The 21051-nt window shown below is 37.5% G+C and overlaps 10 protein-coding genes across 10 annotated transcripts; 7 read left to right on the forward strand and 3 right to left on the reverse strand.

Annotated features, from left to right (window-relative positions):
• Positions 1-3: 3 nt before the first annotated feature.
• B0P05DRAFT_573685 (homoserine dehydrogenase-domain-containing protein) lies at positions 4-1262 on the reverse strand (the record flags this gene model as incomplete). The annotated part of the gene is made up of 4 exons (XM_051581526.1): positions 4-87; positions 136-229; positions 276-514; positions 576-1262. The coding sequence occupies 4 exons, from the start codon at positions 1260-1262 to the stop codon at positions 4-6; spliced, it is 1104 nt and encodes a 367-aa protein (XP_051432284.1).
• A 1661-nt stretch (positions 1263-2923) lies between these two features.
• On the forward strand, positions 2924-4316 carry B0P05DRAFT_552279 (uncharacterized protein). Its single transcript, XM_051579447.1, has 4 exons — positions 2924-3041; positions 3089-3325; positions 3370-3624; positions 3669-4316. The coding sequence occupies exons 1-4, from the start codon at positions 2936-2938 to the stop codon at positions 4256-4258; spliced, it is 1188 nt and encodes a 395-aa protein (XP_051432285.1). The 5' UTR covers positions 2924-2935; the 3' UTR covers positions 4259-4316.
• Positions 4317-4893: 577 nt separating this feature from the next.
• On the forward strand, positions 4894-7229 carry B0P05DRAFT_475334 (fungal-specific transcription factor domain-containing protein; the record flags this gene model as incomplete). Its single annotated transcript, XM_051574834.1, has 3 exons — positions 4894-5198; positions 5242-6134; positions 6178-7229. The coding sequence occupies 3 exons, from the start codon at positions 4894-4896 to the stop codon at positions 7227-7229; spliced, it is 2250 nt and encodes a 749-aa protein (XP_051432286.1).
• Positions 7230-7277: 48 nt separating this feature from the next.
• Positions 7278-9475, forward strand: B0P05DRAFT_552285 (UV radiation resistance protein and autophagy-related subunit 14-domain-containing protein). Its single transcript, XM_051579448.1, has 8 exons — positions 7278-7328; positions 7372-7878; positions 7922-8095; positions 8143-8177; positions 8221-8626; positions 8689-8912; positions 8955-9033; positions 9079-9475. The coding sequence occupies exons 1-8, from the start codon at positions 7287-7289 to the stop codon at positions 9448-9450; spliced, it is 1839 nt and encodes a 612-aa protein (XP_051432287.1). The 5' UTR covers positions 7278-7286; the 3' UTR covers positions 9451-9475.
• B0P05DRAFT_598688 (Retinoic acid induced 16-like protein-domain-containing protein) lies at positions 9470-12319 on the reverse strand (the record flags this gene model as incomplete). The annotated part of the gene is made up of 2 exons (XM_051583181.1): positions 12201-12319; positions 9470-12145 (listed from the first exon to the last, which is right to left on the reverse strand). The coding sequence occupies exons 1-2, from the start codon at positions 12303-12305 to the stop codon at positions 9470-9472; spliced, it is 2781 nt and encodes a 926-aa protein (XP_051432288.1). The 5' UTR covers positions 12306-12319.
• A 111-nt stretch (positions 12320-12430) lies between these two features.
• B0P05DRAFT_552291 (actin-related protein) lies at positions 12431-13970 on the forward strand. The gene is made up of 7 exons (XM_051579449.1): positions 12431-12504; positions 12563-12595; positions 12642-12706; positions 12759-12957; positions 13000-13124; positions 13170-13482; positions 13525-13970. The coding sequence occupies exons 1-7, from the start codon at positions 12484-12486 to the stop codon at positions 13900-13902; spliced, it is 1134 nt and encodes a 377-aa protein (XP_051432289.1). The 5' UTR covers positions 12431-12483; the 3' UTR covers positions 13903-13970.
• Positions 13971-16125: 2155 nt separating this feature from the next.
• On the forward strand, positions 16126-17198 carry B0P05DRAFT_552298 (diphthine synthase). Its single transcript, XM_051579450.1, has 2 exons — positions 16126-16677; positions 16747-17198. The coding sequence occupies exons 1-2, from the start codon at positions 16152-16154 to the stop codon at positions 17070-17072; spliced, it is 852 nt and encodes a 283-aa protein (XP_051432290.1). The 5' UTR covers positions 16126-16151; the 3' UTR covers positions 17073-17198.
• An 8-nt stretch (positions 17199-17206) lies between these two features.
• Positions 17207-17578, forward strand: B0P05DRAFT_552299 (uncharacterized protein). The gene has a single exon (XM_051579451.1). It carries the CDS (start codon positions 17237-17239, stop codon positions 17570-17572), a length of 336 nt encoding a protein of 111 aa, XP_051432291.1. The 5' UTR covers positions 17207-17236; the 3' UTR covers positions 17573-17578.
• Positions 17579-19226, reverse strand: B0P05DRAFT_552305 (uncharacterized protein). The gene is made up of 5 exons (XM_051579452.1): positions 19168-19226; positions 19084-19120; positions 18141-19042; positions 17867-18093; positions 17579-17818 (listed from the first exon to the last, which is right to left on the reverse strand). The coding sequence occupies exons 1-5, from the start codon at positions 19212-19214 to the stop codon at positions 17583-17585; spliced, it is 1449 nt and encodes a 482-aa protein (XP_051432292.1). The 5' UTR covers positions 19215-19226; the 3' UTR covers positions 17579-17582.
• Positions 19227-19229: 3 nt separating this feature from the next.
• On the forward strand, positions 19230-20729 carry B0P05DRAFT_552307 (uncharacterized protein). Its single transcript, XM_051579453.1, has 4 exons — positions 19230-19361; positions 19405-19493; positions 19535-20281; positions 20328-20729. The coding sequence occupies exons 1-4, from the start codon at positions 19307-19309 to the stop codon at positions 20709-20711; spliced, it is 1275 nt and encodes a 424-aa protein (XP_051432293.1). The 5' UTR covers positions 19230-19306; the 3' UTR covers positions 20712-20729.
• Positions 20730-21051: the final 322 nt, after the last annotated feature.

The following is a 21051-nucleotide window of genomic DNA, read 5'->3' on the forward strand; positions in this document are numbered from 1 at the left end:
TTATTAACAACATTCAACACGTTCCTGAATTCTGAGAAGATCAGTAAAAATACCATAAGCAGTAACTGCAGCACCAGCACCAGAACCCTATATATTATATTAAATTTAATTAAACAAAACAAAAAAAAACTTTACCTGAATAATGATACCACTGGGGAAGAATTTGGTAGTAAACTTGATGATATTATCACTACCTTGAAGGGAAGCAAAAGGATGAGAAGCAGGGTACCTATAGGCCATATTAGATGCATACATATAAAAAGTAACGACTTTACTTGATCAATTTGACACCGCTTTGACCACCTTGAATATCTACTAAACCAACATAACGAAGTACTTGGTTTTCCTTTAATGCAGCAGCGTTCAAATCAGCAAAATGATGATCAAATTCAGGCAACTTGGCCATAAATTCTTCAGTAGATTCAACAGATTGAAGTGCTTCAGGCACAATGTTTTCAACAGGAAGTGTTGACAGGTCTAATTCAAGGCCAGCCAAACGACCACAAATAGTGACCTATCATGATGAGTCAATACACATCCAAACGAATCATAATCCAGTTTTTTTTTTTTTTTACCTTGCGACCCACATCCATACCATTTAAATCGTCTCTTGGATCAGGTTCAGTATAGCCCAAATCTTTAGCCACACGTACAATTTCAGAAAAGGGCTTAGGATCGGGATTGGTCAAGCTAGAAAAGTTGTTGAACAAGTAACTCAAAGTACCAGAAAAGATACCCTCAATCTTGATGATTTCATCACCTGTCTTGACCAAGTCAGTCAAGGTAGACAAGACGGGTAAACCAGCACCCACAGTAGCTTCATGGTAGACCAAAGGTGTCTTACCAGACTTGCTGAGGTTAGTGTTGATAGCAAGGGATTGAATTTCCTTGAAAAGTTCAAGAGAACTAGAGAAACCCTTTTTGTTGGGTGTGACGACACTAAGACCAGCACGGAGCCAAGTAGGATACAACTGAGCTACTTGTTCAGAGGCAGTGCAGTCAATAATAATGGAATGGTCCTTGGCCTTGGCGAGATAATCAGCGAATTGATCAAGGTTGGTTTGTACACCAGTTGCATTTACATTGGCGCGTAAGTTTTCGTTAGGGAGAGACAAACTAGCGTAAGAGGCGTCTGAAAGAACCATCTTTTGGGAGGTAGCTAAACCAATGACCTTGAAGAGCTTGCTACGAGAGGATTGAGCAATTTGAGAGACGAGCTCGGATCCAACAAGACCCACACCGACAATACCAATATTCACCATGGTTGAAGTAATCAAATAAAATAAAAAGAAAAAAAAAGTTTGACTCGAAACCCCTTTTTAAAGTTTGGCAGCTCCGAAAAAAAAGAGAGAAAAATGCGGCGTTGAAAAATTAGTAAAATGTATCTCTAAACATTCATGATAGATACAGATATAACCATTCCATTCTTTAGTAAGCAATCAAAGACAAAGCGAAGAAACAAGTACGTTTAAGCGCGCTCATAGACGATTAGCGTCAATTTTTCCGTCATATGCCGAAGTCTCAAAGTTACATCAAAAGACGCTATAAAAGTTTCATTACAAAATCAGAAGGAAATGGCTCTTTAAAAAGACACTTAAATTGGGGTTCCGAAGCACAATGGTTGGTCAGCCAGAGCATAAATCAAATATTTACTAATTGATTTTTGACACACTTTGTTTTTATACTCGTTTGCGGAAGCTTTTGCAAGTGCATATAGTTTGGTTTTATAAGTGATGTATCTTAACTCTGAATCTGATGCATATCATATGACTTTCAAAAGTAGAAAAAAAGGCATTTTCTCCAATAAAGTGTAAAACATACAAAGAAGCAATATATCAAAATATTCCTTATCCTTTATAAGGAAAACTTTCTTCTTGATCCAACGAAAAAGTCACCTTGCATAGAAATTAGTGAATGAAGCGGTTTATCTTTACCGAAAATAAATGTTCTCAAGGTACATTAAAGAAAGTTTACCATTAATGATAGAAAAACCTTTTCTTTCACATACATAATCCATATTGAAAGATCAAAGACGTACTATTTATCTTGCTTTTATGATACAAACCAATTGAGATATCAATACGAGTTCTAGTAGTTTCATAAGTATTAGTTGAAATAGAAATATACATACTCCAAAAAAGGGAACTTACCTTTGATTTCCTCATTGAGTTACTTATGTTCATGACTAGTCCCATAAACAAAACCAAAACATGAAAAGGTGCATTTTTCATCCGATTTTCAATATGTAATAACGCATTGGTAGCTGTATATCCATGTAATCGACGCATTTAAAGCACGGTGAATTCACGAGTACAAAACAAAATAAAAATAGTCTATTTGCAACATTCAGGTAGCCACATTGACAAGCGTGTGATTGACAAGACGAATGCCATACTCTGCAAATAAACAATGACGAATTTTGCACATATATATGCAGATCACGGCTAGCATTGGCTCGCATGTCACGGATCAACTAGGAAGAAATGACACGAAGGAAGGTTGCAGACATGACGACAATTATGTAACCTATTATTTCCTCGTGGAAAGAGAATGAAAAAAAGTTTGTAGAGTTACGAAAGCATAGAGCTTAGCATAAAAGGTCAATCATAAATAAATAAAAAGGTATTGTTTATGAAATTAAAATATAAAAATTTCTTTTTTCTATTTTCTGTCGTCCAAGGTTATTTTACAGAAAATATGATACGAGTGTCTTTTTTTTTTTTGTGAAACAGCGACCCTAAAAATGGCATCAAAATGGGTCATAAACAAGTGTCATTCCCCAATTTTTTATATTAAAAATGGCTATGACCATGGTTCATATCGACTCGTGCTTCATCAAAAGCTAATCACTACCATGCTCTAGTGAATCAATAGAAAAAAAAACCAATATAAATAGAAGAGTGTTTTGCTTTTTTTTCCACTCAAACTATTAACAATGATCGAACAAATTAATGAAAAATATACTGAAGCTGTCTTGGATTACGTACCAAAGCGTAGAAGGATTATTGTTTGCATGGACGGTACATGGGAAACACCTGAAGGTATAGCTTATTATACCAAAAGCAAACATGAAATTCATATTTCTTAGGAAAAACCAACGTTTTCAAGTTCTTTAATGAAGTGGATCAAACGCCAGGTCCAGACAATGATTGGGATTACATTTTAGATTACAGTTCTGGACTCGGCACTCACGGAAGGCATCCCATCTTGGGCGGTCTTTTTGGATACGGTATTTCTCGACAAATTCTATCTGCCTACAGGTTTATTAGCAAGTATTATCGCGATAACAATGATCAAATCTGGCTTGTTGGGTTTAGTCGCGGAGGTAAATTTGGAATTCATATAGCATTGACTCATGCATTTTCTTAGCATTTGCTGTCCGAAGCTTAACCGGTATGATCTATAATGTTGGCTTATTACCAGAAAACAAGTTATCTAAAGCAGATGAGGCCTATCGACTCTATCGCAACAAAGGCGAGACCAGCCGACCCTATAGAACATTGTCAGTTGCATTCCGACAAGCCAATAACTGTAGATCAGCTGAAATCTACTTTATTGGCTGCTTTGATACGGTCGGCGCTTTGGGTGTTCCAAAGCTCCCGTGGTTCCTGGGTGGCTCAACATGTAAGTAGCCTAAATGATGAAGCCCAGTGCTCATACTTTCATAGTCTATAGCTTATTTCTTGGCCTTCATGGATTTCATGATACAAGACTCAGTCCTATTGTCAAGCATGCTTATCATGCCATGTCAATTCACGATCAACGAGCATGGTTTAAGGTGACACCTATGCACTTTTCAAAAAAGAAGCCTGACCGAGACTCCAATCAGATACTTGAACAAGTCTGGTTTCCTGGTATGCACGCTGATGTTGGAGGACAAGAATACGGCAATAAAGATAATTTGTTATCCTGTCACTCGTTGCATTGGATGATGAAGAAGGCTCGAGAAAACGGACTCAAGTTCAAAAGCGATAGTAAATATATTGGTCCTTTTTGTTGCCTCGGAAACCATCGTTTCTTTTACTCGGATAGTTATAAGAGTTCTCTTATTTATCGTATCATGCCTCGAGAAGACCGTGTCATTGACAAGGATGAACTGACAGGCGATTATCGTATCAGCCAACTATACCAAGATGGTCAATTCCTTAGTTTTCTCACTCAAGAGCAATTGGACATGTACAAGTCGAAAACACTACAAACATTCTATCAATGTTTAGGTGAACAATTGGTTGAGAGAAAGGGTGTTGTTCCAGTATAAAAATTTTAATATACATAATTTATAAGATAACCGGAAATAAATTTTAGCCTAAACTTGAGTTGTGTTTTTTTTCTTTCTTTTTATCTTTTTATCTTTTTTTTTCTTTATAGTATGAGTAGCAGCTTAAATCCTTATTACGATACCAAGATATCTGACAATATATCTGAAGCTGACTTGAGTCCTTCTGAAAGAAAGCGTTATAGGATCACTCGTGCTTGGTAAACTAGACACATACACACACACAAAAAGACAAAGCAGCTAATATCATGGATAGTGACTATTGTCGAAAGAAAAAGGTCAAGTGTTATTTTACACCAGGCCAGCCTTGTTCCAATTGTACTTCTTATGGCATAAAATGTGAATTTAATGATGGGTAAGTGAGTACTTTGTTAATCATTTACTGATACATGTATTGTTTTCAGAGCCAAAAAGCGTGGGCCACCTAAAGGGTAAAAAAAAAGGGTTGATTGACTTGTTTTATTCATTCGTATAGGTATATTGATGCACTTGAAAAGAGAATACGAAAAATAGAAGAAACACTGCAAAACTCCTTATTACATTCACCCGCCCTGTCTTCACCTGTCGCACAGCACTCTTTATCACCTGGACCGTCACGCCAAACCTCAATTCAATCCATGAATAACAAGCGCCCTGAGGGTGCATCCACAGATGGTGTTCAGTATCTAGGAGACATGTCTAGTTTTCAATTCTTTTCAAACAAGATCAAATTAGATAACAACAAAGATCCAAAATGGGGTCGCCATCTTATCCGTAAGTTTGGCAAACAAGTCGTGTTGGTAGAAGACGACAAAGAAGACAAAGAAGACAAGCAGACTGAAATACCAAAGCAACAATTATTACCTTATGTCAAATCCATTCATTATTGGATTTATTCAGTCACTGGTGTAGATCGACACACAAGTGATCGCTTGCTTAAAATGTATAGTCACTTCATAAGTATTTTAACTCATGCATCTTGTTAGTTATTTTGCCAATATTCACCCTGTCTTGCCCGTTGTGAACAAAACTCGGTTTTTAAAACAGTACCGAGATTTAGCAGACACTTATCCGCCTTCTGATCTATTGAATGCCATGTTTGGTGCTGCAGCGCGGTTTGTAGAATGCGAAGCTTTATTGCATAAATCAAAATCAAATCGACCGGACGCTGTATGGGATGTGCCTATTGGTTGGTCAGATCAGTTTTTTGAACAAGCACAGACCATCATTACTGCCTCTGCAGCTACACCCATGATATCCAAAGTGCAAGCTATAATCTTGATCCATAATCACAGTGGTAACTTGGACTCAAAGTCGTCTGCCTGTTGGTTATTGGGTGGTATGGCTATCCGATTAGCTCAAGGCTTAGGTCTTAACCGAGATTGTGAAGAATGGGATATTCCAGAAAGTGAAAAGCAAACAAGAAAAAGGATTTGGTGGTCTTTGTATGTAGCAGATCGATTCCATTCTGCTTCTTTAGGTAGGCCTATCAGTATTCGAGATGAAGACAACGATGTAGGCTATCCTGATTCTACTGCAAGTTGGACAGAAGTGTTAGACGAACCTGATGAAGAAGAAGGAAAAGACGATTTGCCTCGTTTCCCTTCTGCTATGTGTAGACCAAAGCAAATTGAAGGGCGTGTAGGCATTTATCAATTGTTTATCGAACTAGTTAAATTATCAGAAATTTTGGGTAAAATCTTGCAAGGCTTATATACACCAAAAGCAAAGAAATTAGGTCTTGAACAAGGTAGTGATACTATTGTGACTCAATTAGATCATCAATTGACTGAGTGGCGATTTGGGTTTCCTAAAGCACTTCAAAAAGCCAATTTTGAAGATTTTGATGAAGACAAAGGCTATTTAGCCCCAGTTACTGGTAATAACAACACTGCGACAATTGTTTACTGACTTGGGAATAGCTTCTGTATTATTGTGTTATTTTAGTCTGTTGATTCTATTGCATCGTCCATTTATTGAAGCTTCTGGTCAAGGTAAAAAGGCTCGTCCTTCCTATTCCTCGTTTAGAATTGGTACTAGTGCAGCCACACGCGGTATCCGCATTGCATCTCCAATGACCATTCGAGACTTTTTAATGTTTCCTTATTCTTTCAGTCTGTATCCTGTCTTACAATGCTGTCTTATTCATATGTACAATACCAAGAATCCAGATATTCGCATTTCACAGCCTGCCAAGGTAGATTTGACGAAAGGAATGGCCTTGATTTCAAGATTGAGGACCATGTCTAGTACGGCACAGAGACTCTATCTACTACTCAAGACTATCATGGACAATAATGAAATTGAAGTCAGTAGTGTTGCAACCTCTGACTTCGACGAATCAGCACGTTCTAGAAACAATAGTATTGATAGTTCTGCCATTCCTTCTCGTATATCTGATGTAGGCAGAGGGACCACTATGGTCAGAAACACACTCCCTTCATCCTCAAAACAACATGCCGTCTTATCAGGCAGAACAACACCGCCCATCATTTCACCTAAAGAACAGCACTATCCCATTCGAAACTTTCACCAATCTCTTTCTGAAGTGATGGCACCACCCAATATGGATACATCACTCTCTCAGTCTTCGGCACCTTCGCCTACATCTATTTCTGAAGCCTTTAGTCTTAAGCAGTTTGGATTCAATAGTACACTGGGTGATTCCAATCAGTTAGACTACACGCTTCAAAACATCTCTAGTTTCTCAGACATGAATTCATTCTCATCTATGCCCACTATGTATAGTTCACAACCCTTTCATTTGCCTATTCAAACATCAAACGCATTACCCATTTTAAATTCATATTCACCTTCTTCTCCTTTGCATCCTTTACTTGATAATAACAATGAAGGTCTTTTTAGAAACAACCCCAACAATCCATTCTTTGGCATTCCTTCTTCTATGGACTGGACAGAATGGAATGAATACAACCAAAATAATCATGGAAACATGTCATGGAAACCACTTTAATAAAATGTGACTGAATTATGTGCATTACATCTCTTTTTCTTTCTTTAATATCATTCTATGGCAGAAAATAGCAGTAAATTAGTATTTCCTCCAAGACAAGTAAGTTGCTTTATGCTTAATGTTTGGCTGATTTCTTGTCTAGAAAAGAATACGACATATTCGTTCTATAGCCGGTCGGAATATTGCATGGAAAAGCATAGATGCAGAAGATGAAACACTCATCACCACTATGCCACGATCTGAAAGTGCCAATTCACTCAGTTTGGCTGCTGTAGAAGATTCTTCGCTCATGAAACGCGCTTACCAAAAGAATGAACACCATTTATACAGCCTTGGATTACTGGATGCTTATGCTACGCTGCATATAGGTGAACTGGATGCACCCGCCTTTTACAAGAGTGAAATGATACCCAATACTATCAATCCTACATTTCGATCCTTGCCCTATCCAATGGATTGGATGGATTGGCATGAAGCTGCATCCAGTCTAGTGATCATGCGGTTATGGACAAGGCATTCTATACCTGAGTCTGCTGGACAACATACAGAACCTGTGCTGGGCTATTCAGAGACAGAGCATTATGATGGGTTTCAATTATTGATAGAATGGCAAGTGGACTTGAACGCTTTAACCTTGATAGGCAAATCAGTATGTATATCTTGTGAGACTTACCTAACATTGCTTTATCTAGTCTTCAGATCTACATTTCTCTTTTCCAGAAAATACTTTGCTATTTGAACTAGAAGATGGATTTTATTCTGCAACTGATATCTTGCCTGTCAATCAACATAAGCGATCTAGTATGTTAGAATTAGATCAGAAAGATACTGCCAGTATACATTCTGTTCATTCCAACAAGACCAAAGTAAGTAAAGGATCTGTATTGCTTCTCTGTTCTCATTCTCCTTATAGGTCAAACGTTCTTGTACTTTTAATCATATTTTAAAGTGAGTGCATCTTACTTGTTCATAAAATTGACAAGATACATAGGCTGAATACAGTCATGGATTGTATAGCTGACACACAACAATCTTCAGACCAAGTTCGTCTATCGATTGAAGAAATACTCGGTCAACAAGAAAGGGGCTTTTGCCTTAAAAGAGAATTAGATCAGCATCGATCCAAGCTCGTTGAATTAGAGGCACAGATCATACAGCAAAAAAGACGACTGCAGATCAAAAGAGAGATGTTAAAGACAAAGCAGCAATTGCTTGAGAATCGCACTATCGACTTGGCTGAAGCTAAAATACGCTGTCAATCCAACATGGACGACTTGCAAGAAAACGAACATGTGTTAGAAAAGAATATCAAGATGAGACAGACTACTTTCCATTCACTCAACAGAAGAAAGAAGGAATTGATTGCAGATTTATTCTCTATATACCCTATTGAACAGGTAAGTGACATCAAGTTATGTCTCCCATTTGTGTGCGTTGTGTGTTTTTTTGATAAAATAAGTCATATGATGATTCACAACAGTTTCGTATTCGTGGCATTTACCTACCCAACTCTGTCTATGATGGCCAAAATGAAGAATTGATTGCTACTGCACTTGGATTTACAACCCATTTAGTGTCTATGCTTGCTTATTACCTTGAAATCCCTTTAAGGTATCCAACAATACCTATGGGATCAAGGGCTTATATTCAAGACCTTGTTTCTATGATTAGTGGTTCTAGAGAGTAATAGTAATATGATACAACCAGTGGGCTCATTTCTTGTAGTTTTCCGTTATATTCTAAAGGTGTAGACAAGTACAGGTTTGAATTTGGTGTATTTCTGTTAAATAAAAACATTGAACAAGTAAGTCTAGATCAAAAGAAATATATAAGCTAACATCAGAATAAGTTAATGAATGCTTATGGTTTGATTGTGATTGACCTAAGACATACTTTACCCAACATTCATTATTTTATTCAGGCCATTTTGACTACTTCAGTCACATCAGGGCCTACTTCCATGTCTGTGCTGTCTATTTCTTCCTACGCAAATGGATCTCGTAATCATGAAGAAAATACTATTCGACAACACCATACACATCTTACACTACAGCCTACACCCTCCTTACCTTCTCCTTCTCTCTCTGCCTCTTATCCTATCATTGCTCATTCACCTAAACTACACTCTTCTGCATTTATCAATACACCTCAAGCCATGGCTGCCCCTACTGTGCTTGATCCCATTACTACTTCTTCTAGTCGTCATGTTATGTCACCATAAAGAGATTTTTTTTATTTATTTAAACATAAGCAATTTCATCGATACCCAAGCTACGTCTGACCTGCATTAATGCAACGAGTTCCTTAATCGATTCTTCCAAAATAACCACATTATTTAACAAAGTTGAGAGTGTGATTTCAGTACTTTTGTCTATACGTTTGGGTCTTGAAGGGTCTGTTATTTTGGGTGCAAATGTATGTTCATCTTCATCATCGAGATCTAAAATAGGCTCTTCTCTTTCATTTACAAAATTCGAAGGAAATAAGGGCTGAATTCGAGTATTGGTTGTCTTTTTGACATGCATCGTTAAGGGAGCCATAGGATTGTTGAGTACAGCAGACATGTTCACAGTGGAAGAAGAGGGTGCTCGGGGAGCTGTGGAGGTGGAAGTGGAGGTAGAGGGTGTTAATGCAGGTGTGTCTACAGAAGATTTCAAGATAGAAGGTCTTCTGCTGTATATGGTAGATGTACTGGAAGAGGGTGACACATTACGCTTTGTGCTGTCCAAAAATGAAATTTCGCCTGAAATTAAGGCTTGACGACGTTCTTCCAACAGCTTGTCAAAGGGTTGGATTTCAGAACGATAATAGTCTACTTGTTGTGTCAATGTACGTAGCAAAGTAAAGAAAGGTGGATAGGATTTAAAGAAAGTAGGTATCGTCTTTTTGCTGGACTCTCTTTCTGCTCCAAAATCAATGGAGCGATCATCATCGTCATCCTCGTCTTCATGCTTGGGTTGATTGGACTCAAAACGAGCATAGATATCTTGACCCGACAGACTGTTGCGATTGATAGCAGGTTGTCCTGCTGAATTGAGCACAAGCACATCGTCTCTGTTTGTACGGTCTTGTTCACTGAATGAAATCCAGCCCTCCAAACTACGATAAGGACACATGGCCAAGGCAGATATCACACCCGTCAAAGCCAAATTGAGTTCTGAAGACTGTGTAAAGAAATGGCTGAGTAAATTGAGCAAGATCTGTAGTAATGGATCTGTGGATCGAACACGGTGTCTTGTCAATTGTTTTGTGCAGGGTTGATTTCGTTTCTTGTTTTCTTCTTCATTCGTGTTATGATAGCGTTGTCCATACTTAAAACTGCGCCTTTTTTTGGCTTTAGGTGTTTCTTTTAAATCGCTTGCATGCATCGTTTGGTCATTAAAGGGACGCATGGTTTGATAACACCAGTCATTGTCTATGTTTTGTTCTACATCACGCAAATACTCTTCATAGCCACACGCCAGTACGTCTTGAGCATGCGTAGCATCAATCGCAATAATCAACGAGAAATACAACTCGACTTCTCTTAAATGATGTGAGATAATGATAGAACTCTTGTTGGTATCTGGATAAGTTGAGAGCAAACCAAGTGAGTATTGACAATGCTTTGTGATCAATGTCTTGACTAGTTTTAATGTGGCAATCACAGTAGCTTGTGAAGTGGACTGAAGGCGACTAAAGATCAGGTCCTTGAGTGTAAAATGAGCTGAAGCACTTGCTCTTCTTTTGTTCATGTTGATGTTTTCTGTGCCAACGACAATATCTTGTTGTTCATCTAATGTACTTTCTTCTTCATCCATCAAAAACCCTACGACCACTTTTGACAGATCTTCTTGTTGGACTGTCTGTAAAATTAAGTCGATATAACTAATGACAGCTACAGAAGATCCATCCATGTCTGAACATTCAAGGATAGAGGGATACAAGATATTCTCTAAAAAGATAGCCCGTACACTGGTCAAGAGTGACATGGAAATATCTGGGTTAGGACACCGAGTCAAGACATCTTGACAGAATTCAAGTAATTTCAAAAAGGAATCCAATTGGTATCTGAATTCAGGTGAATTCGAGTATTCTGCACCAAGACCAGCAGGGAATCGATTATTGGCCTCTTCTAAAGCATCTTGTCCTAACAAATACGAGGTGGGTGTGGCATAAATCTGTTCTACTTCCTCTTTGACAACCAGTTTCCTTGGCAACTGGGAATACAAAGCACCCAAGCCTGCAGCCATGATGGTGGCAAAATCAGACCCAAGAATAAAATCGCCCAATTGATCTGTTGCCATTTCCATAAGGAACAAAAGACCTGTTCGAGCAAAATCACCTGAACGACCTTCTCGATGTACAAACCTCAGCAAATAAGTGAATAACAAAAACTCATATTCATGAGGCTGGTCTCCTTCTGGTGGTGTTTTGGTAGGCACAGTGGATGTTGTCACAGTGGATGTTGAACTCTTTTGAGGTGTGGTCAACCAATGCTTGTCGTGAAAAAAGATGTTCAATAAAGCTGGAAATCCATGGATTTTGGAGCAAATGATATACATCAAATCAACCAAGTCATCGCTGTACAGTTCACTTTGTCTGTCATCCAATACACAGAACCTAAGCAATTTTACTGTGGGTTTATGGACTGCATTATGCACTAAAAATCGATCATCCAATAAATCAATCATGCTTGCTACTGTTCGAATGGCTTCTCCACGAATGCCTACAGGATAATCTTCTTTTTCAGCAATGGTGACAAGGTACTGAAGCACTCCGTTCTTTAAAAAGTATTCCATACATAAACCAGTGGTATTGTCTTCTTGGCGTGCTTCCTCATCTACAAGCAGATCGACCATTTGACGCAATTTGGAAGGAATCTCGGTTTGCTGAACATGCATGTTGGCTTTCCTGTCTTCAAGTACAAAGATATTCTGATTCATTGATAAGTAAAAAAAAAAAATCCATTCGTGTAGGACTATGACTTACGTGCACATACTCCCAATACTTGTGAAATTTAGCTAATTGCATAGCACTCGTAGGCTGTGCTTTAGGAGGCGCAATACGTTTCTTGAACTTTGAAAAATAGTCCATTGTGTTGACGCAAAAAAAAACAAGAAGAAATACTGTAAATTCGAGTTTTGTACCTTTGTCCATTTAAACTCCGTGATACGATTTTCAGGAACCGCCGTGTAAATTCAATGTCCGTTTGGTGCCTTCTTTTTCTTTCTTGTCGCGGTGTCCCCCATTCCTCTCTTTTTATTAAGTCGAGATGAATTCAGAATTTGATGATGTAAGTACTTGTTGATCTCCAAATAAAACACGCACTAATTATATGTTTTCATCTTTAGGTGTTGACAAACCAACCTGTCGTTATTGACAACGTAAGATGAAGCTTCCTTTTAGACTTGCTCTCAACTCCTTATTTAGGGATCAGGTGTTATCAAAGCCGGGTTTGCTGGTGAAGAACAACCCAAGTGTTTCTTTCCTTCCATGCAAGTATGATGGGTTGTCTAATTCCCATATTTATTTTTTTTCTATATATAGGGTGGGTCGACCAAAGCATGTTCGTATCATGGCAGGTGCTGTCGAAGGTGATAATTTCATTGGCAGAAAAGCACAAGAATTACGCGGTTTGCTCAAGATCAGATATCCTATTGAACATGGTATTGTTACTGATTGGGAAGATATGGAACGTATTTGGCAATATATCTATACAGATGAACTCAAGACATTATCTGAAGAAGTAAGTTTCTATCGAATTAACTGTAGACTCAACATAATCTAGCATCCTGTCTTATTGACGGAAGCTCCTTTAAATCCTCGAACCAATCGAGACACGGCTGCACAAATCTTTTTCGAGACATTTAATGTGCCTGCCTTGTTTACTTCCATTCAAGCTGTTCTTTCCTTGTAAGTCTATCAACACTGACTACCTTTACTCATACCATGCTCTAGGTATTCTTCGGGTAGAACAACGGGTATTGTGCTTGATTCTGGTGATGGTGTCACACATGCTGTTCCTGTTTATGAAGGTTTCGCTATTCCTCATGCTATCCGTAGAGTGGATATCGCGGGAAGAGATGTGACAGAATACTTACAGTTATTACTGAGAAAGTCTGGCTATAATTTCCATACAACAGCTGAAAAAGAAGTCGTTCGTATCATTAAAGAAAAGACGTGCTATATTGCATTAAATCCCGCTAAAGAGGAAAAAGAAACCAGCGGTAAAGTAGACGATTTTATGTTGCCTGATGGTAATATTATCAAGGTAAGTGATATACTGCCCGTGTGTTTGGCTTACACACCATAGCTTGGTGCTGAACGATTCCGTGCCCCTGAAATCTTGTTCCAACCTGAACTGATTGGTGAAGAATACCCAGGTATTCATCAAGTCATCGTAGACTGCATTGGCCGTGCTGATCTTGACTTGAGAAAGTCGCTTTATTCCAATGTGGTCTTGTCTGGTGGATCCACTTTGTGCAAGGGGTTCGGTGAACGTCTTTTGTCTGAAATCAAGCGACTCGCATTAAAAGATATCAAAATCAAGATTTATGCTCCACCTGAACGTAAATACAGTACATGGATTGGTGGTTCTATCTTGGCTTCGCTTAGTACGTTCAAAAAAATGTGGGTTTCTGCAGAAGAGTACCAAGAAGACCCTGATATTATTCATAAAAAGACTTTTTAATATAAACACTACCATTTGATGATACCTCACACACATACACATAAATCTATGTTTCTGTCAAAGTAAATTTTTTTTTTAATCAAAAGGCGTTATGTTTAAAAGCAATGGATATCTAAAGTGAGGGAACTGTTTTATCTACTTTACTCCATCTTCAAAGGATTGAAGCTGTAAACCTTTAGTAAAGAAACTCTGTTCATCGAAAGTATTTCATCAGTTGATTGTTGCTTATTGACTTTTTTCGAGATATATATTTGATGGATTGATACTTTTTAGCGCATAATGCTGTTGATTTGATTAAATCATATAAAGAGCATTATGAGTCTTGAAATGAATGCACTTTCTCTATTGAAGAGTGGGCGTAACAAGAGAATACAAATCATGTTTATATACCCAAAAATATTCTAGATACCTACAAACAGCGTTTAATAACATCCACAATACCTTTGGAGTTGATTTGGACCAAAAGAAGCGATTTGTAAAATTTGGCCAAAATGGCCTTTTGATCAAAGGATACTATTTGTGAAAATTGTGAGTTTGACAACCCTTAATCTTCTTTTTAACGTTACATTACGAAAAGTAGAGCTATCAACAGGCTTAAAGAATCAAAATATGCACAAGGCGTTTTGGTCTTTAGTGAATGTGGTTATATGCCAACTTTAGTACAGAACTGGTAAGATATGTGCAAAAAACCTCAAAAGCATTTCTGCATATTCACTCTGAATTTTAGCAGTAAAGTTGCTGTAATTCTTATATCAGTAAATTAAGAAAGCAACTATCTATAACTTTTGTCACTACATCTAAGCACAATAACTGCGTCTTCATGTAGTTCTCAGCAAAAGGCTGATTTTTGATGTGGTGAAAAGAAGAATTGAAATAGTGTAGATTGTGTGGGCTATAGTGGAAAATATAGGAATGGATGTGTAATGAGCATCAGGTTTATAATTTTCCAACTTTTAAATAAATATTGATAATATTCCAATATCAGATAAAGGATAATTTTCAACATTCAACTTGTAAAGATAATGTTCCCAATTTATAGTCAAAGAGGATAATGTTCTTTATAGCACTTTAATTGATAATGTTCTCACAATAAGAAATACTATTGTAGGGTAATGTTCAATTAAAGATTTATGACTCGATTACTTGATAATGCTCTTTGCTTACAAAAAACAAAGATAATGTTCAAGAATAGGCCTGATTTGATCATGCTCCTTGTAAAATAAAGATAATGCTCAAATATGGATTCGAAAATAAAAATAAAAGAAGAATAAGATGTTAACAAGTATTTTTCGGGAAGGAAACCCAAAGATAAAATGAAACTATTTAGTTAAAGTGGGTGATCTTGATGTTGAATGACTTCCTCAGAAGAATAGGACTGCGGTATTTTACATTGCATTCTATTTCAATCTCCACTACATAGTTACATGGTAAGTCCTATGTCCATTTACCCCACATTTGTATTATAAGATGCATATACTTCTATTTTTCTATGTTTTTTGACACGCTATATAGCATATGGTATGTTCTATGGGTTTGTATTTAGCAAGTTTTATATACCACTCAGAGTAAAAATGCCCAAAATACAGCTAAAATGCACTATTCTTTGACGGGCCATTTCTCGACAAACAGACTATCAAAACAGTCTATTTTTTTTTGTTTAAAACATGTTCTTTGGAGTTCAACAATCGAATGGTACCATTGGTTTGGCTGTTTTGTGAAATTTATGTTTTTGACCCACAGGGGATCCGCGGAAGTCCGTGAAAGAAAACGAGTTTATTAAGATAAAAAAAACGACTTCATTTGAGTATTGGCTTCAAATCTGCAATCAGAATTCGTAGTACACTGTATTTGTTAGAAAAGTGGCCTTTTTTTTTTTTTTTTTGGTAATATCGACTGATAAGTGAGCACTTATATATATATATATCATTCAATGCGCAAAATACAGATGAGCAAATTGTACTACCATAATTGACACTCATAATCAAAAAAAAAAAGGAACAAGCTTAGATATCATGAGCAATGAATGTCTCGTAGGAGAGCATCTTTAGGGCCTAAGACAATAGCTTTAAGCATCACAAACGCAAAGAAAACTCTCGGTCATCCAATACATATGAACAAACAATAAAAGTGCAAGCGTTAAGTCGAAATGATATGCTTTCAAGCTACTCCTATGTTTACGTAAAAATGGTCACTTTTTTTTTTTTTTTTATTGTTGAAAATTTCTTTTTTTTTTCCTTCACTTTTTAATCATGCTTTACGTTATCGGTCTCGGTCTTGGTGACGAAAAAGACATTACTGTTGCTGGTCTTGAAGCTGTCAAAAGCTCTGAACGTATTTACTTAGAAGCTTATACTTCAATCTTGACAGTAGGCAAAGAAAAACTCGAGGAATACTATGAAAAGCCTGTCGTGATTGCTGATCGTGAAATGGTCGAGTCAGACAGTGACACGATCCTTGCTAATGCCGATACAGTCAATGTCTCCTTTTTGGTTGTGGGCGATCCTTATGGTGCCACCACCCACACTGATCTGGTCATTCGTGCCCGTGAACTTGGTATTCCTGTCAAAGTGATTCATAATGCTTCCATCATGAATGCTATTGGTGCTTGTGGTCTTCAACTCTATAATTTTGGACAGACAATTTCGATTGTGTTCTTTACAGATACATGGCGTCCTGATAGTTTCTATGACCGTATTAAAGAAAACCATCAATTTGGTCTTCATACCTTGTGTTTATTAGATATCAAAGTCAAGGAACAAAGTATCGAAAACATGGCTAGGTAAAGCTACATATATATACACATATATATACAAATCTTTTATGTAATGCATGACTGACATCAACAAAGAGGACGTTTGATTTATGAACCTCCTCGCTACATGACTGTGAATCAAGCTGTCGAACAACTATTAGAGATCGAAGAAAAGCGTGGTGAAGGCATTTGCAAACCAGATGCCTTGGCTATTGGTTGTGCTCGTATTGGTACTAGCACACAAAAGATTATTGCAGGCACTTTGGAGGAATTAGTTGATGCTGATTTTGGTGGACCTCTTCATTCACTTGTGTTGATTGGTTCTCGTATGCATGAAATGGAAGCAGAATTCGTGAAAGAATACGCATTGAATCCTGAATCATTTCAAGCTATTGTTAAGAGAGATTATGTGAAATAAAGCATCTGACTTGGCGAGCTGAATAACTGTTTGAGTGCAGATCCTAAGCAAAGATGTATCCCTTTAACTCAGCGAGGTGAATAAATAAATAAATAAAATTCTGCATAAATAATGCAATTTTTTTTTCTCTCTTTTTTTTTTTTCTTTCGTATTATCTTCTCACTATGTCAAACAACAGTCAAAAAGCAGCTCAAAAGACAGACCAAGTAACAGACCAAATACGTTCTGGTGCTCATGATGCAGCCAATAAAGTAGATAAAGCATTAGATGATGCACCTCAACAAGTTGGTAAGGCTACTGAAATAGCTGAAGACGAAGTCAATAGACTCAAGGATGAATTGGCTGATCTTAAACGAAAGGCTGGTCCCAAGATTCAAGAAGCAGAGAATTTCTTAACTTCACCTGCTGCTATTAATTTCTATAAGGGTTTAATTACAGGTGTTGCTCTTGTCTTGACTTATAAGAAATACACAGATACTTACACAAAGAGATATTATTAATAAACCCACTTTATTGTTCATTTAATTCAATGGCTATAATCAAGTCTTTGATGAGCCCATGTACATTTCTAGAAGGATAGGCTTCTTTCAATTGATCCAGTTCTTTTTTGAGTGTGTGGGAGTCTTGATTGTTATTGGACAACACATGATGATATGCCTGGCACATCAGTCTAACCTGGTCGTCTTGCTTGTCTTTTGGAATTGCTTCGATATAGTCTATGCTTGCCTGAATGTCTTTTTCATGATCTAATGTGGCTTGTCAGTCATTTCTGTAAACAAGGATTGTATACTTGCTTTGGAATAATTTGGGCAATAAAAAATAGAAAAGAGCTAATTTAGCCTGATCATATAATTCCCCCTGTATTAAATGGTTGTATTCTTGTTCATAATCCCATGCATCATGCGCATGTAATGCTTTTGCTATTTGGATCTGTTTCTTGGGGATATAGAATTCATTCAACAGTCTGGCTTCATTCTGCCATTCACATTGACGAAGAATCGAATTGACTTTTTGTGTAGGACTAGAGAGGATGAATATTCATTTTTTTGGTGTGTTTATCATACTTGCCTTGATAAAAACAGGGAAGCATAAATAGCCCATTCAGCTAAATCCATTATCTCTAATTGATCGATCCATTTCAATAGCCAAGTTTGGTCTATTGTTGTCTGGGGTCGATAGAGACCCATCAACCAGACAAGGTCCAATGGCCACATAGCCAAATCAGCAATACTTGCATCACCTATAAGAAGCTGTAACAGTTGATACCATAGACAGCTTGCATCAGGCACTGCTGTATGTCGAACAGTCTGAAGATGATGTACATCAGGCTTATGACTGAATGCCTTGTTGTACTGTGCCAAACTAGGCTGTGTACCATATCGATTGCCATACCACAAGTACATGCCTAAAGCACATTGCCAATACACACCTGACGTGACCACAAAGTCGTCTTTTGGCACATAGCCTAGATCACCCGCCATGATACACCAACATTTACGGTGAAAGACAGACATCGTTTGCCATTCGCCTTTGGATTGAAATGAAGCAATTTGACTTTGAATGACGTCCCTTAGATCCTTGAATTCAGCATGGACAATATACATGCCTAAAGGGTAGTCATTGTGTTGTTGTGCTTGTTCAGCAGCGAGATCACGTTGACCATAAGAAAGATGGACAAACGTACTGGCAAATGGGTCATCCGCATGGATCTGTGTGATGCGTTCAAGTTGACTAGCAAGACCAGGTTGAATCAAGTCACGAATCCAACCATGAATCGCGTTGGGGTCTTGTTGGAATGCAGTTGCCAAAGACCAAATGAGATCCACATCGACTGAAAAGTCAGAAGCGAGTTGAGGTGTATAATAAGCACTCAGTGTTGCATCTGGTTTAAGTTGAGCTGTAGGTAGACTGTCTTGGTTGGGTATAAGCTCTGTTTGTTCGTAAAAGACTGACATGACATGATGGGTTCTCTAGTGTGTATGAGTATATCATGATATCAACAAAGGAGTACCTTTTCTCGAGCTTGATTCTTTTGATCTACAATACCACTAAACTATGGATAAACTATCTTTTCTTTATATTCTCTATTGCTTACCTTTTCTGAACAAAGTGAAGAGGGCGTTTTCTTCCACTAAGCATCATAAAAAAAAAAAAAGTAAGACTTACGCGTAAAAAAATGAATAAAAAGAGTTGACTCCGAAAATCATGCAAATCACTTTTTCTCTTTCATAAGAATGACAAAAGATCCCTTCATGACCGAGATGCCAAAGCAAGCTTGGCTCTTTACAAGTAAATATATAGTAATAAGAGACAAAAGATTCACTCTGCTTAGAACGCTTTGGTATTGTTTTCTGTCTCTTTACAAGCCTTGTTCTCTTTACACATATCTATACGTTATGGACACATGGTTATAGTATGGGTGTATGTATTCTTTTGATGACGACATGACTCATTGTCTTTAGGGTAAACAACATCATTCATTTCTTGACTATCCCAATGAAATTGGCTCAACAGACGCTATTCAGTTATCGAAATTCATGGCTTCTCTGGATACATTGTGGAAACTAGACGAAAAGATCTCCACATCCTATCAAACTCACCAAGACATCTACTGGACGAAAGAGATTGATGTCAAAGATATCTACAAACGATCTCAAGTAGTTCAATCGATTGTTATCCCTTCTTCTGCCAAAGAACCCTCACCCAACATGCCTAAAGTAAACAATGCATTCAAGATCAAAAGGCCCTTAAGACCTCATTATCATACTGTACCCGAATGTAATCATTTACCTTATGAAAAGACAAAGACAGTCATGTTCTCACCAGAAGCATTCAAGACACTCCATATCAAGCTGGATGGATTGTTTAGTGATGGTGGGCTAGTCAACATGTACACTTCCCGAGACACACAGGATATTCAGATACAAGCCAAGTTTCATGCCCATACAGAAGATCTGCTGAGTCATATCTTGTTCTCTGAAGTAGACAGTGTTGATTCCAAAATCAAAAATATCCATATCAATCATCATCATCCTTCCATTGCTAAATCTTGTTTAGTCTATCGTCTTGACATTGTATTTCCATCTACATTAAACAGATACAACAGTCTAGACATCAAAGTCAATCATGGTCGAATGGAAGGTGAATTAGAAGGATTAGAGTTTCATACGTTTATGGCTGGATTAGGAAGAGGGGCTATTGACTTCAAGGTAAGTAACTCAATAGTTCCATGATACATGCTTATGCCTTTGATAGGGATTAAAGGCAGACACCATCATGGTGGGTGCACTCAATGGTATGATCATGGGTAGTTATTATCCTGTCCATACATTGGGTGCTGCTGTACTCACAGGGGCTACAAATGTACAAGTGTATCCTCAATCAGGATCAAAATCAACTGTTGTTGCTTTAGATGGTCCTGTCAAGACAACCATGATATTACCTTATGGAGCAAATCAGGCATTCACAGTTCATTGCTGGTTATGTGAACCAGAGATTGTATCTCCTTTTGCTGATAAGATACACACTACTTGTGCAAAAAGAAATGCTATCAAAATGGGCTATTATGGTCAATTAAAAGGACGTGGTTATGTCAATGTGCATTCAAGACATGGTGAATCTAAACTGATCCTTCAATAATAATAATAACAATAACAATCACAATGAAAATACACACCCTCTTTTTCTTCTGTTTGTTTCTTACCAAAAGAGCTATGGATAACATTGATGCAGGTAAACTTGTCTATAAGCAACGTGTTTAAGATTTGTTACAAAGACAATGTCTGTTGTGAAACATGAAAAGAATTAATTTTAGACGTAAAGGGGGGGGGTTTTGTTATGAATGGTGTGCGTCACTGATTGAGTTATCATTGCCTTTGTTGTTGATTAGGCCACAATGCTGTTTTAAACATTTATACTGAAAGATGGTTACCATTCTATTTCCCCCCCCCTCCTCCCCTTTTGAGAAGCTTATCTTTTT

Source organism: Gilbertella persicaria (assembly GCF_025201335.1).
Source record: "Gilbertella persicaria strain CBS 190.32 chromosome Unknown B0P05scaffold_36, whole genome shotgun sequence".
NCBI lineage: Eukaryota > Fungi > Mucoromycota > Mucoromycetes > Mucorales > Choanephoraceae > Gilbertella > Gilbertella persicaria.

Bases quoted from the DNA above. Each gene is read 5' to 3' on its own strand.
- B0P05DRAFT_552279 (XM_051579447.1), top strand. From the start codon at position 2,936: ATGATCGAACAAATTAATGAAAAATATACTGAAGCTGTCTTGGATTAC. The intron at 3,042-3,088 runs GTATAGCTTATT...CATATTTCTTAG, and splicing joins TACATGGGAAACACCTGAAG to GAAAAACCAACGTTTTCAAG. The intron at 3,326-3,369 runs GTAAATTTGGAA...GCATTTTCTTAG, and splicing joins TGTTGGGTTTAGTCGCGGAG to CATTTGCTGTCCGAAGCTTA.
- B0P05DRAFT_552285 (XM_051579448.1), top strand. From the start codon at position 7,287: ATGGCAGAAAATAGCAGTAAATTAGTATTTCCTCCAAGACAA. The intron at 7,329-7,371 runs GTAAGTTGCTTT...TTTCTTGTCTAG, and splicing joins TAGTATTTCCTCCAAGACAA to AAAAGAATACGACATATTCG. The intron at 8,096-8,142 runs GTAAGTAAAGGA...TTCTCCTTATAG, and splicing joins TTCATTCCAACAAGACCAAA to GTCAAACGTTCTTGTACTTT.
- B0P05DRAFT_552291 (XM_051579449.1), top strand. From the start codon at position 12,484: ATGAATTCAGAATTTGATGAT. The intron at 12,505-12,562 runs GTAAGTACTTGT...TTTCATCTTTAG, and splicing joins TGAATTCAGAATTTGATGAT to GTGTTGACAAACCAACCTGT. The intron at 12,958-12,999 runs GTAAGTTTCTAT...AACATAATCTAG, and splicing joins TCAAGACATTATCTGAAGAA to CATCCTGTCTTATTGACGGA.
- B0P05DRAFT_552298 (XM_051579450.1), top strand. From the start codon at position 16,152: ATGCTTTACGTTATCGGTCTCGGTCTTGGTGACGAAAAAGACATTACT. The intron at 16,678-16,746 runs CTAGGTAAAGCT...ACTGACATCAAC, and splicing joins ACAAAGTATCGAAAACATGG to AAAGAGGACGTTTGATTTAT.
- B0P05DRAFT_552299 (XM_051579451.1), top strand. From the start codon at position 17,237: ATGTCAAACAACAGTCAAAAAGCAGCTCAAAAGACAGACCAAGTAACA.
- B0P05DRAFT_552305 (XM_051579452.1), bottom strand. From the start codon at position 19,214: ATGATGCTTAGTGGAAGAAAACGCCCTCTTCACTTTGTTCAGAAAAG. The intron at 19,121-19,167 runs GTAAGCAATAGA...TCCATAGTTTAG, and splicing joins CTTCACTTTGTTCAGAAAAG to TGGTATTGTAGATCAAAAGA. The intron at 18,094-18,140 runs GCAAGTATGATA...CATCCTCTCTAG, and splicing joins GCTTCCCTGTTTTTATCAAG to TCCTACACAAAAAGTCAATT.
- B0P05DRAFT_552307 (XM_051579453.1), top strand. From the start codon at position 19,307: ATGACAAAAGATCCCTTCATGACCGAGATGCCAAAGCAAGCTTGGCTC. The intron at 19,362-19,404 runs GTAAATATATAG...CACTCTGCTTAG, and splicing joins GCAAGCTTGGCTCTTTACAA to AACGCTTTGGTATTGTTTTC. The intron at 20,282-20,327 runs GTAAGTAACTCA...TGCCTTTGATAG, and splicing joins GAGGGGCTATTGACTTCAAG to GGATTAAAGGCAGACACCAT.